This window comes from Sturnira hondurensis, unplaced genomic scaffold (genome assembly GCF_014824575.4).
Source record: "Sturnira hondurensis isolate 20B ecotype Veracruz unplaced genomic scaffold, ASM1482457v3 Scaffold0019216, whole genome shotgun sequence".
Taxonomy (NCBI): domain Eukaryota; kingdom Metazoa; phylum Chordata; class Mammalia; order Chiroptera; family Phyllostomidae; genus Sturnira; species Sturnira hondurensis.
The window spans coordinates 5,312,510-5,326,439 of NW_028091847.1; the positions used below are offsets into that span (position 1 = coordinate 5,312,510).

The window sequence follows — 13,930 nt, forward strand, 5'->3', positions numbered from 1 at the left end:
CTAAAAAATGTATTTAGTAGAAGAATACAATGTGTTGGTGTTCTGAAAAATTCCACATGGGAAACACAAAGGCAGGACACTAATCCTCAGGCCGACAACTTCATTGACTGCCACAAGGTACCCGGCCAGCAATCCACAGGCGCACTCTGAGAGGTGGTGACGGGGAAGGGGCGGGATGTTCTGACAGTTCGTGGTTCAAACCTCCCCCTTGCTCTGATCCTGCAGGTGCAGTGCATTTTGAGGTGCAGACTCCCTAAGTATCTGAAACCTTAAGTGCCACACACCACCTGTTTTTTGTCCCCTGGACAACCATTCCGCAACCGTTTACTGAGCCCTTGCTGCAGGGACAGCACGGCGTTCAGGTGGGCATTACCAGGGAGAGTAAAAAGGAATGCAAGACAGAGTTCCTGCCCTCTAGGGCACGTTAACAATACATTTCAGGGAACTAAAAGTTGAATGCTGAATGTAATTCAAAGGAAGAAAAGGTGAACAGCAGAGTTTCCGAGGAGGTAAGCTTCCAGCAGTCTTGAAGAGTGGACTAAACGGAGTAGCCAAGAAGGAAGGACTGAAGAAGGTGCAGAAGCTAGAAAGAGGGCGGACTCCCCGAGCCTCCCTACTCTTGCCCCCTTTCTTTGCTTTGCTCGCTCGAAGGCCCTGGAGAGCCCCAAGCTAGACGCCCCTCCTGTACTCTCACGGTACCCTCACCATCGTCCTTCCCCAGAAGCGCCTGCGCACTGTGCTGTAACTGTCAGTTTATTTAGATTTCCCACTCAGTCATAAAGTCTGAAAGGGTAGAGATTAGCTGGGTTTTTTTTAGCATTGTATCTCCAGTGGCTAATACCACCCTCAACACAAGCAGAAGATCAATACATATTTGGTGAATGAATGAATGAANGCAGAAGCTAGAAAGAGGGCGGACTCCCCGAGCCTCCCTACTCTTGCCCCCTTTCTTTGCTTTGCTCGCTCGAAGGCCCTGGAGAGCCCCAAGCTAGACGCCCCTCCTGTACTCTCACGGTACCCTCACCATCGTCCTTCCCCAGAAGCACCTGCGCACTGCGCTGTAACTGTCAGTTTATTTAGATTTCCCACTCAGTCATAAAGTCTGAAAGGGTAGAGATTAGCTGGGGTTTTTTTAGCATTGTATCTCCAGTGGCTAATACCACCCTCGACACAAGCAGAAGATCAATACATATTTGGTGAATGAATGAATGAATGAATGAGAAAAGAGAAATGGAAAAGACATGTAATGACATGGTGAGGAGGCAGGCCAATTTGAATAAATGATTTCAACACACACACACACACACACACACACACATATATATCATTGAGTATCTGCTATTTGCAAGTCACTGCGCTAATGCCAAGAATCCAAAATTAAAAAAGATACAGAAACTGAGCTTGTGTTTGATATGTTATAGAGACTTATTCTCCAAAGACACATATCTTGAGCACAGGATTTAGATTCCCTTTTCTGCCTAACAGCTGTCTGTAAATACTGTGCTAAAATAGATAAAAATGTTCATATTTTAAAAAGAAGAAAAATGCTTGCTCACTTGAGGCACATGAAAGCTTATTGTAGGAGGCATAGAAAAATGTCAAAAAACTATCATACAAATGCAAAATAATATTGAAAGCAAACTGTAATATAAACAAATTGTAAACTACCACACACTATGAATGGATGCGATCACACTTAAGTAAAAGGCATGTAAAGAACACAGCAAAAGATACTTAAGTCAGACAGCAAAGGGGGCTTCCAAGAGAAGACAGTAAGAGTGAGAAGAAATTAAGTGAGAAAGAAAAAAAAAGTCCCTCCAGATAGAGGAGGGCACCATGTGTGAAATGTGTGATGCCTGTATTTCCTCCCAGGTTCAACGGGCACCCAAGAGGTTACGACGGTCTGGGAAAAGGGTGGGCGAGAAACAGGTTGAGAATCAACAGGAAAAGCAGGGGCCAGATCACAAGGTCTCTGTGGGCTTTCACGAGGGTGAACATTACCCTAAAAACTATGTGAAGGTATGAAAGGACTTTAAGCAAGAGGGTTACTAGTTTTAGAAAGATCATTTTTGGTTAATTTTTATAAATTGCCCCAGCAGCAGTGTTGACAATGAGCTGGAGAATAATCAGACTGAGGCAAGTAACACTGCACTGTCAAGATGCATCTTAAAAGGGGAACGAGAACACTGTGTGGGCCTTTACACTTGGAAGTAGTTTGGGATGCCTCCGTCTCCATTCGAAACACAGATGAAGGAAAGATGGGCTCCGGGTAACCAGCAGGACCCAGAGAGGACCGGGGCAATCTGAAACCATTATTCTAGCTACAAGTCACCTACCACAGGGGCCCCCAACCTCCAGACTGTGGACCGGTACTGGCCCGGGCCTGTTAGGAACACAGCAGGACGTGAGCGTGAATCATCCCAAAACCAACCCCCACCCTGATCCGTGGAAAAAATTTCTTCCACGAAACCAATCCCTGGGCCAAAAAGGTTGGGGACTGCTGACCTACAGGGCTCTGTACTATTTAATTAAAGAAATGTAACACCTTGAAAAAGGTCAACAAAGACATGTTGATCAAAATTATGGATGCCTTGAAGCTGAGGGGGCTACACAATGTGTTCATTTTTTTAACGATTTATTTATTTATTTTTAGAGAGACTAAGGGAGGAAAAAATATCAATGGGTAGTCACCTCTAGCACGCCCCCTACTGGGGACCTAGCCAGGCACATGCCCTAACTAGGAATTGAACTGGCAACCTTTTTTGAAGGCCGGCACTGAATCCACTGAGCCACACCAGCCAGGGCACAGTGTGTTAAATTTAACATTCTTTTAAACATAGATCACTATTCCCTATAGAAATCCCCTGAATCACAGTAAATACACATTAAAAGATACAGAATGACAAACAAGAGATGTGAAAAGATGGCAATAGTAGACAGAAAACAGATGCCAAATGTCTACAGGTGGAAAAACCAACGAAAAGCGAGCCAATTCTTACTGTAGAACTCCAGAAATGAGAAGCCCTAGCTATCTCCTGAAAATAGGAGGACAACGGAAAAGTCTACACATTCCTGCCGCTGCACAGCCAGCTAGAGCTGCCCTGCTCCCTGATGGGGGAGGACTCCAAGTTCATTCTCTGAAGATGTGAAATCAGATTCCTGACAGCTGCGGGTGGGACTGGGCAGAGGTACTGAAAACAGGATGCTGTGTGAACACCTGCACACCAGACTGGTGAGCGCATTAGTGGCCCCGCTACCTGTGAGTTCCCACAACACTGCTGGTACTAGAGCCCTAGGTAGGAGACTGTTAAGGTTCTTTTATGGGGTCTTTTTTCAGCACTTAAAAATAATGTGCCATCCTTATGGCATTGATGAGAAATCCATGGTCATTCAAACTGTATTTCCTTTGTAAGTAAAGTGTTGCTTCCCTTGTGCTGCTTTCAAATTTTCTTATCTTTACTTTTGAGAAGTTTGACTATGACAGGCCTTGCCATGGATTTGTTTTATCCTGTTTCGGTTTCACTTCTTGAATCTGCACCAGTATTTCTTCAAATAATTCTTAGCTCCATCCTCTTCCTCCTCTTCATCTGCAACCCCAACGACATGAACATTAGAACTTTTGATTTTAGCCTCAGGGATTCCTGAGTCTCTGTTCATTCTTTCCCCAGTCTATTTCCCTCCATCCAGACTGGGTGGTGTCTTGTGTTCTAGTCAAATGGCACTGTTTTCTCTGTCCTATGTATTCTGCTATTAAGCCCACTGAGGGTTTCTTTTCCTTTTTACTGGTTTTTCAGTTCTAAAATCTCCATTTGGTTTGTCTTTAGACCTCTGCTTCTCCACTGAGCCTTTCCTTTGTTCCTTTCAGGGGTGTCTGCAGCTGCTCAGCGGAGCACCGTCGTGATGGCCGGCACAAAGTCCTTGTGGGGTCGCTAACCTCAGTGCTGGGGTCAGCTGTCTTTTCTCAGTGATTTTCTATGTAAACCTGCACATTTTGAATATTATAGTATGAGACTCTGGATCTTCTTAAATGTGTTTTTAATATTTTTTAAAGATTTTATTCACTTATTTTTTTTTTTAGAGAGAGGAAGGGAGAAAGAGATGGAGAGAAACATCAGTGTGTGGTTGCCTCTCATATGCCCCCAACTGAGGACCCAACCCACAATCCAGGCACGTGCCCCAACTGGAATGAAAGCAACGACCCTTTGGTTTGCAGGCCTGCACTCAGTCCACCGAGCCACACCAGCCAGGGCTAAGCGTTTTCTTTCGGTAGTTTTCCCCTGCCAGCGTTCTGATGGGGAGACGAGATAACGGGTTTATTACCCCCAGGCAGAGATGGAAGTTTGGTGCCCGGTTCTGCCTTCACTGATAAGTGAGGGAGGAAAATGGGACTCCTGGTTCCTGTGGGGCGGGGCAGGAGTTCAGACTCTGCTGATGCCACCCTGGCTGGGAAAGACAAAGGTGCCTCATGAACACTCCTCAGGGGCCTCCCTGACATCATGTGCGGTGGCTTCACTGCACAGGGCCGTCAGTGGTCAGACACAAAATCTACCAGGCCCCTCCGACACTTCCCCAGTGGGGAACAGAAGGGGAACCTCTTTACCCCAGGGGGGTTAACAGTCCAGGCTCCCCAAAACACCATCCCAACAGGGGGGTGCAGAAACTTATTACAGCCTTCCAAGGATGAAAGTTTAGGTGCCTTACATGGCTTTTGCTAGTGGTGGAGAGGTAGAGCCGACATTTTTCTGGGCTGTTTAGCTCCAGTAGAGTGGTTATTGTCTAAAAGTTTTCGGTCTTGCTAAGCTGCCCCTTCCCTAGTCCTCTGGCTAGGAAGAACAGGCTTTTGCTTGCTTTGTTCTTGTTTGTGCCTGCTGGCCTTTCCAACTTGTCCATTTGCCCGCATCCAGTCCAGAGTAAGTGAGGCAAAGGAAAACGCAGGGGCTCGTTACCACGAATCCTCTGGGTCCCAGGGTCCCCAGCCAGTGTTCCTTCTACTCTCCGCTTTTCAGAGGCTTTTTATGTTTGTTTTCTATGTAATGCCCAGAGCTTTAGTTGCCCTGAGCAGAAAAACAGGAGAAGAGACTTCAACTCTATGTTTCTAAATGCAAAAGTCAACATCTGCAATTCAGTATCGCTGAAGGTACTAGGTCATTTCACACTGGACCGCTACATTTTCTCCTAATCTTAGTGGCTATGCTGATGGGACGGATTAAAATGGCCAGGATCTGAAGAGGAGGATACATTTGTGGTCTCCTATGTGAAAGGCCGGACAGAAATATTGCTGCCCCACTGTTTGGGTAAAGGACAAACTCCCATTAACCCAGCATGACTTGGGGTTCCTGCCTCAAGCAGAGACCCAGACACGGGTACTCCCGGTTCCCAACGAGTGCGGTTTTCCCATGTGGCACCTAGGGAATCAACCAGAACAATCCGCACAGATTTTCTCAGTCATATTATAAAGACAGAATAGAATCTCGTACTTTTTCCAATGGCAAGTCAAACTAAGTATTCGGCCTGGCAAGCATCAAATAAAGTCGGCAAGCTCGCTCCATCACAAATGCTACAGCCCTCGACATAGTAAATAGTGACAAGTTTACAAAACATGTGGCATTTTCTTTAAATTTTTATTTATTGATTTGAGGGGGAGGAGGGAAAGATGAAGGGGAAGGGGAGGGAGAGAGAAAGAGAAACATCAACTTGTTCCACTTATCGATGCACTCACTGGTTGATTCTTGCACGTGCCCTGACACGGATCTGAACCTGTGACCATGTGTCATCAGGGTGACACTCTAACCAACTGAACTGCCCTGCCAGGGCTTGTGGCATTTATAATGACAATGACTTACAAGGCATTCTAGTGAAGTTGTTTCTCAAGGAGTGCCGATGAATGGGCAATCCAGCTACAACTTCTTCACTGGTTAATCCTGTGAACCCTATCCACATGCCCACAGGCTGGATGACTTTCTCACTGCACACAAACCAGAAGAGTTAACTGGCCGAGGGGATCACATGTGGGCATTATAACTGTTGTTCAAGTCGGTGTTCTTCCATTCCTAGCCTTTAAAAAAAAACCCTTTTTTAAAAGGGTGGCAAAAGTAACAGCTGGGTAAAGAGTACCCTTTACCCAGCTCCTCCCAGTGGCGACATCTTACATCGCCACAGCACAATGTGAACACAGGCCACGGACCTCAGTGCACCGCTGGTCACTTGCCTGACACTCCTTCACCCCTTTATAAGTCACACAACAGTGAACTTACTCAGAAGCTCTCCTGGCACCTGGACATCCTATCACCAGTCAAACTACAATACCAACCCGGACTTACAGCCCAACTGAAAATTACCTATATATAAACAACCTTTACACACACAAACACACACACACACTATATATAAACAACCCTTACACAAACACACACGCACACTATATATAAACAACCCTTACCCACACAAACACACACACACACTATATATAAACAACCCTTACACACACACGCACACTATATATAAACAACCCTTACACACACAAACACACACACACTATATATAAACAACCCTTACACACACAAACACACATGCACATTATATATAAACAACCCTTACACACACAAACACACACACACTATACGTAAACAACCCTTACACACACAAACACACATGCACACTATATATAAACGACCCTTACACAAACACATGCACACACTATATATGAACATACCTATCACATACTAACACATACACACTATATAAACATACCTATCACACACCAACACAAAGTGTGTGCCCACACGTGAACAAATATATTTTAAAACAACAGCAATCCATCCTTCTCATCCAAGTATATCTTTTCCACTAATTTCTATTTTCCCCTGCTATTACTACATAAACATTATGTGAAAATGAAGCTGAGAGCTAAAAGAAATCTTTAAAAGTTATATCATGTAAAAATCCAGCCAGTGCCTGAATTCCTTCTACAGCACCCCCACCAATGACCCTTCAGCCCCTTCTTGAATGTCTCTAATGACATAAAACAAGTAAGAGGTGAAGAAATCCAGTCTCCTTTGCCCAATCCTAATTCTTAAAAGGGACCTCTAATCACTGGCCAAAATTTTGACAACTTCTAGTCATTTGGTTCCAGTTGAGCCCTATAAGGATACTAACAAACAAGTCCCATCCCTTACAATCTTGCTCCCAGGAAAACCAGACATCCTGGTTTGTCCAATGTTGTTCTGGCATAATTAATACTTCGTTTCACCCTCAAGATTTGAACAAAACATTACATAGTCCCCTCTACGCTGCATAGTCCTCAAAAATATAAACATCATACTTTTTTTAAAAAGACGATTTTCATTTAGAGACAGGGGAAGGGAGGGGGAGGAGAGAGGGAGAAAAACATCAATGCTAAAGACAAACATCGATCAGTTGCCTCTTGTTTGCGCCCGCGCAGGGATCGAACTTGCAACCTAGGCATGTACCCCGACTAGTTACTGAATCGACGACCTTTCACTCTGCGGGATAACGTCCGACCGAGTACCACCAGTCAGGGCCACCACATGTTTTTATCAGGTTAACCATCACCCAGTTTTCAGCTTTTCTGTACAGACTTGGAGGGCCTTCACTAGCCTTTTCATTCTTGATTCTGAATGCACAATGGCTTATTTATAATCCAAGAGCCCTAAGGCCTAAATTCCTCGTTGCATATATTTATGCTTATAAAGAATTACCTAATCCCAATTAAAGAACATATACTCATTTGCCTTTGAATACTAGACCAAGTTACAGCTACAGAATTAGGGTCCTTCGGAGTCAAGTGTCTTCAACAGTGGTACCAGATAGCAGTCTCACATTAAACCAGTAGGTGTCACTCTCTATATAATATAATATTTAAAGTTACGGCTTCGATTTATTCATTAAGTAATTATTGAGCATCCCTGATGTGCCAGTCGGGATTCTAGGTGCTGAGAATACAGAGATGAACAAGAAAGACACAATCTGGTTCTCAGGAACATGTGGTCTAGATACCAATGAATAAATCCACTTCTACATCAATGCTTATAAAATCTCCCTGGCCGATGAGAGTGTCATCCCAGTATGCCAATGCACACCCCCGGTCAGGGCACAGGCAAGAAGTAACCAATGGATGTATAAACAAGTAGAACAACAAATCCATGTTTCTCTCTCTCTAATCGATTTGTTAAAATCCTACACCATCCTAGAGGAATTTTACTTTCCTAATAGACAACAACACTCAAAGTAACTCATAAAGAACAAACACTACTGTGATGAAACAGAATCAGAGAAACTGGGTTCTGTACAGGCTACACTAACGTATCCTGTGTACTTCTAGCCATTTGAATTTATTCGACACTTCTTTTCCAAACGTCAAGTTTGGAAAACCCAAATTTTAGGTATTCCTCAGTACAGTGGATAGGAATTTATCTTGAAATACAACGCAAATTTTTTAAAATCTACTTACTCATGTGCTTGCAAAATAGAGGCTATGTCACACATCTTAAAAGATTATTTGCAAAGCTTAATTCCCATATATATCTGCTTCTCTCTACTTAGAAAAGTTAAATGCCACCTTCTAAACACCAAATATATTGCCCAGGTTAACACAGTAAAGACAGGAACGAATTATGCCTCAGCAAAAACTTTAGGAATTCCTCCACTGTCAAAAGTCCTTAGTTGAATAAATCAGGACTTCAAGGTGACTTACTCCTAATGAGAGAATAGCAATGAAAGGACACACTTTGTCAAAATAAACAAATCTAAGAGAAGGGGCAGACACTGTACATCAAAAAAGTTTATTTGCCCGTGCAGAAATCCAAGAACCTAGGAACTATTCAGTTCCTACTCTGCTCCTCAATATCCTCAATCTGAACGTTCTCCAAGTTGGAAAAGCTAGAGAAAACACAGTTAAGACATTATTTCTGGCCCCAAAGTCCTACTGCTTCGAATTCCTTTAGTTCAAAATTTAGTCATATAGATTTGAGGAAAAAAATGATGCTTGTAAAAACTTAATAAGACACTGAATGCTGCATGTAATATCCAACCTAATGTTCTTTTTGGAATACCTCAAACTTTGAATTACTGTCTAAATTACCTGAGACACACGGCATACTGTTCAGTTTTAGCATGGAATCTCACAAGAAGTACTCAGTGAACATTAAGTTACAAATGACCACTAAGGTGCTTTATAAAAAGCCCTGGCTAGTATGGCTCAGTGGATTGAGTGCTGGCCTGTGAACCAAAGGGTCACCAGTTTGATTCCCAGTCAGGGCACATGTCTGGGTTTCAGGCCAGGTACCCAGGAGAGGGTACAAGAGAGGCAACCACACATTGATGTTTCTCTCCCTCTTCCTCCCTCCCTTCCCCTCTGTAAATAAGGGGAAATAAATAAATAAAATCTTGGAAAAAATATATAAATTGATTTATGCCATATTAACATTGAAAGGTAAAAAAAAGAGGTGATCACATATATTTCAAACACAGTTTACTGTATATGGTTTTTCAATTACTCTTGTAAACTCTCTAAGGCCCAGTACTGTTAATTGTGGCTGAGATGTCACCAAATTGGGGGGACTCAATGGCAGATATCTCTGTTATTTTGGAATTTTTATTCCAAATATAAAAGAGTGTGTATGTGTTTGTGGAAGAGAGGCTAAGTATGTGTAAAAAAAAGTATGGCTTTTGCCCTGGCCATGGCTCAGTTGGGTGGAGCATCATCCATCCCATAACCCAAAGGCCACAGGTTCAGCCCCTGGTCAGGCTACATGGCTAGGTTGTGGGTTCGGTCCCTGGGTGGGGTGCCCATGAGAGGAACCGATCAATGTTTCCACCTCATATCGATGTTTCTCTCTCTCTCTCTCTCTGTAAAATCAATAAGCATGTCCTCAAGTGAGAATTCAAAGAAAAAGGAAGGTAAGGAAGAGTGGGAAGGAGGGAGGGAGGGAGGGAGGGAGGGAGACACAGATTTTGAAATCACAAAGGTTAGGTTGGAATTCCCGACCTCCCCTGAATTAGCCATGTGCATGCATGATCTTTGGGCACATTACCTAACCTGTTTTAAACATCGCTTTCCCACCAAGATGCAAATAACAGAGTTGTGAGAAGAATTAAATTAAGTTGTTTTACATAAAATGCCTAATACAAGGTCTGGTGCACAGTAGGTACTCAATAAACAGTAATTGAGAGAATGCCATTTTTCTTTGTGACTATTAGATTGACTATACCAGTTAATGCCGAGCAACTACTGACTCCCAAGTTTTTGTAACCAACAGAAGGTGTATCTTTACCCTGCTACGACAGGTTTAAACACCAACCCCCCACTCGACTGAATGCCAACAAATGTGCACCTTCTCCTTTACCTCCAATATATTTTGCATGACCTTACATGAATTGCTTAGATAAAAGCTTTTGCTCTTCTGCTTTTGTTATTTTAAAGTGCAGATGCATTTGAGTCATTTTCTCCTTTTGTTTCATATTCTTAAGATCCAAGGCTTCAAAGACATGATGTCAGCATGAGGTCGATTTATGACTGAACTCTTGAAGAGGCACTGAAGAATTACCTTGTCAATCACCCCAAGGACTCTGAAGGCCTTCAGCTCCTCGGCAGGGCTCCTTAGGTTCCAAGGGGGCCTTGAACTTAGTGATCCTGGAGGCTAATGAAAGATATCAAAGATTACACATCAATCAGGGAGGTACTTGAAGGAAGGCTGCCTGCTGAAGCAAATGCCAGGCCAAAGGAAACTAAATTTATCATAAATGAGAGAATGGGAAGATGAAAGAAGTTTCTGTTTGTTAAAAAAATATCAAGAATAAAGAAAATCAAAAAGAAAAAGCAAGAAAAAAGTTGCAAGTAAATAAACCATAACATTGAAAAATTTTAAAAAGAAAACTTAATGAGCTGATAGCTTCTGGCACTCTAATGCAGTTCAGAACTGTACAATTATAATGAAACTTTGTAACAAGTGCATAATGGAGCCAACAATCAATCACAGCCTCATATTTACCCCAGATGGCTCAAGAGTAATTTAGAACAGAGAACTACAGAACAATGTAAAAATAGATAAACTTAGGCTGTGAGGGAATACAAGTCATTCTCTCTCACCATGAAACTACAGTCCATTTGTGCTATTTTATAAATATATACTATGTTTTTTAAGATGGACTAGCAGATTCAAGTTCAACCAGAAGAATTGCCAGTCATGGTGAAAAATCCAGAAACGCCACATCACAAATAATTGCTAAACTAAACTTGTTTAAGCTAGAAAGGAGATGATTTACAGAAGAAAAAAATTTTAAATATTTGAACATCCATGATGTGAAAAACTTAATCCGTTAGCTACAAAAAAAAAAAAGTCCAAAAAGGTCAGTGAACACGAAAAGGCATATTTCAACACTACATACAGTAAAAGAATAATCCTAACTTCCCACCCATTGATCTTAGTTTTTCCCCATCAGTAAAGTAAAACATCAGACTACATAACTCCAAAAACACCTTCATTTGGCATTTACAACCAGAAAGCAATGCCACATTAACCCTTATGTTTAAATGGTAATGCTGCAAAAGGAGACAGGAAACACAAGGCTTTATTTTATTACATCCTCAGGGCAGACCTTTTTGTTGTCAAAAACCTATCAGACTACCTAGGAATCATGTTTCCCCTATGAATGGAAGATAAATAACCCTGGTTAATCAAATGTCATGAGTAACAGTTACTGGGACACCATTGCTCGTATTTCGAGTCCTTGGGCAGACCAGCACCACCAGACAGGAAGCTCCCTGGGCACAGAAAACATGGCCTATTCATCTTTATATTCGCAACGCCCAGCATGTCAGCTGAAAGGAGAGAGGAAGGAGGAAGAGAGGAGAGAAACAAAAAGGAGGGGGGTGGTTTTGCAGAAATAAAGCAGGTGTTATTTACAAATGAAAAAATTCACTGGTATTATTTTGTACAAGCAGCACTTACTTTCATTTTTTGTTTGGTTTTGTTTTTTGATTGAGCAAGCAAATACTGACTTCAGTGTGCCTGTAGAAGTGATGTCTGATTTTAAAAAGACGACAACTTTCTAAAAAAGACTTAACTTGAGAAGCAATGGCACTGGATAATCATTTGAAATTGATTTAATTTATACTTCTAGGCAATGTTTCAAAAACTACTTATTTAATATTTCATGAGGTGCTGCACTAGATGACATTAAAAAAATACATCCCTGCTTCCCCAAAAGCTCAAAATCCTAAATGTTTTCAAGGATAGAAAAAACATTTAGCAGGGGCGTTTAATAGACATATTAACAGAAGGAGTACCTTCTTTCTTAATTTACATCATTTCATCTTCATCCCTCACCATGCCCTGAGTGAAGTACTTACAAGAAGTTTTAATGACCCCATTTCACAGACAAGCAAAGGGAAGCTCAGCGCCACTGAGGGTCTGTGGTCAGAGGAGCAGCGGAAGGTCCTAATCTGGACCCCACTCTACTGCCCCCGGTCTTCCTGCTATCCAACAGTCTGACAACTAAAAATGAACCCCCCCCCACTCTATTCTCAAGAAAAAATAAGAACTGCTTGTAATTTTGGTCAAAGAAATGCTGAGGAAAGTTTATGGGAAAAAAAGAATACTTTCGGTAATGATTTACTTATTCATTAATTCCATCTGTCTTTGAAATACGTCCAGGTGACCCTCCCCACCTCCTACCTGTACCTTCTTATTCACTGATGTCATTGGATCTCTCAGTCTCCAAAACAACGGTATCAGTTATCCATTCAATCGGCAATCTCAACAGCAAAGAGAGCAAACCACAATCTCTACCGCACCTTTCCATAAATAATTACTGTGAGCCCACTATGTGCATTATAACTAAGGACAGGATATAAAATGTTAAAAGGCAGTCACCAGCTTCAAGAAGTTTACAGTTTGAGGAGATAAGCCAAATACACGAAAAGTTAAACAACACTTTCTTAAAAATACAAGACCATAGAGACAAGTCACTAGTTAGTGTATGATAAACTGGTCTCAGAAGGAAGTAGAACTAAAGGTGATTTCAAATGCTACGTAGAAATTAAGTTAGTAAAAGGGTAAGCAGGCTGCGTAGGAAACCAGCCTTGTTGGGGAAAAACAGTCACATTGTAGAACAGAGGAAAATAAAATATCACATTTAGGGCCAGTTTTCACCGGCCTTGAATGCCAGAAAGAAAAGTCTAACCTGTGTTATCCAGACTCTAGAAAATAAGTTTTTGTACAAGAAACAACCCGGTGAAAACAGTGCTTTAATAAGGTTACTTTTGCAAAGACGACAATGGTGAAAGACCAAAGGTAAAGTGATCATTAAAGCGCTCTTTCTACTTTCACCGCCTATAAAAGTTTAAGATCAAAAAAATGAACAAAGAAAGATCATGAAATAAAATCATCAATAAAAAATCCTGTATTTCTTATAAGCAGCATTTAAATTGGGTAGAATCCCTATAGATCTCTTCCTTTCTCAGATGGCAAAACGAAATAGAAATCCACAGAATTTTAAGAACAGAGAGAGATCAAGTCCCACAGTCTCCTTTTCTTACATGAGAAAACTGCGAAGCAGCAAAGGGAAGCAATTTGTCTAAGATGACGGAACTAGGTAACAGAGAGGAGGGAACTAAATCTTACTCATGAAATAACACATGACATTATTTTGGGAAACTTCAGCCAATGCTTTGGGAGTGGGGGAGGAGTCAGCATATTTCAACAGGCAACATGGCTGATTTCCTCAATTAAAAAAGAAGTGAAATTTTTACTTACATGCATCTGTTACTGTAACAGAAGGTGCCTAGAGAAGCAAGCAGTAGTTGTGTTACCAGTGGAAAGTAGACTCGTCCACGGGCCCTCAAGAAAAGCATCCCGAGGACCCACATGGAAAAAAGAGGTGAGGCAAATGGCTTATCCTTGTAGAAACT

General features: G+C 41.9%; 1 protein-coding gene and 1 non-coding gene across 4 annotated transcripts in view; one reads left to right on the top strand and one right to left on the bottom strand.

Moving 5' to 3' along the window:
* RPS6KC1 (ribosomal protein S6 kinase C1) overlaps positions 1–13,930 on the bottom strand; it is a 159,746-nt gene that overhangs the window by 54,039 nt on the left and 91,777 nt on the right. For 2 of the 3 annotated variants that reach the window (XM_037027663.1, XM_037027664.1), the window contains one exon: positions 10,566–10,658. The exons of the other annotated variant lie outside the window; for it this stretch is intronic. In XM_037027663.1, coding sequence (XP_036883558.1) covers positions 10,566–10,658 — 93 coding nt within the window. The remainder of the gene's footprint in view (positions 1–10,565; positions 10,659–13,930) is intronic. 3 annotated transcript variants of the gene reach the window in all.
* On the top strand, positions 5,149–5,276 carry LOC118974298 (small nucleolar RNA SNORA29). Its single transcript, XR_005063862.1, has one exon. It is a non-coding gene; the product is annotated as a small nucleolar RNA SNORA29 (small nucleolar RNA).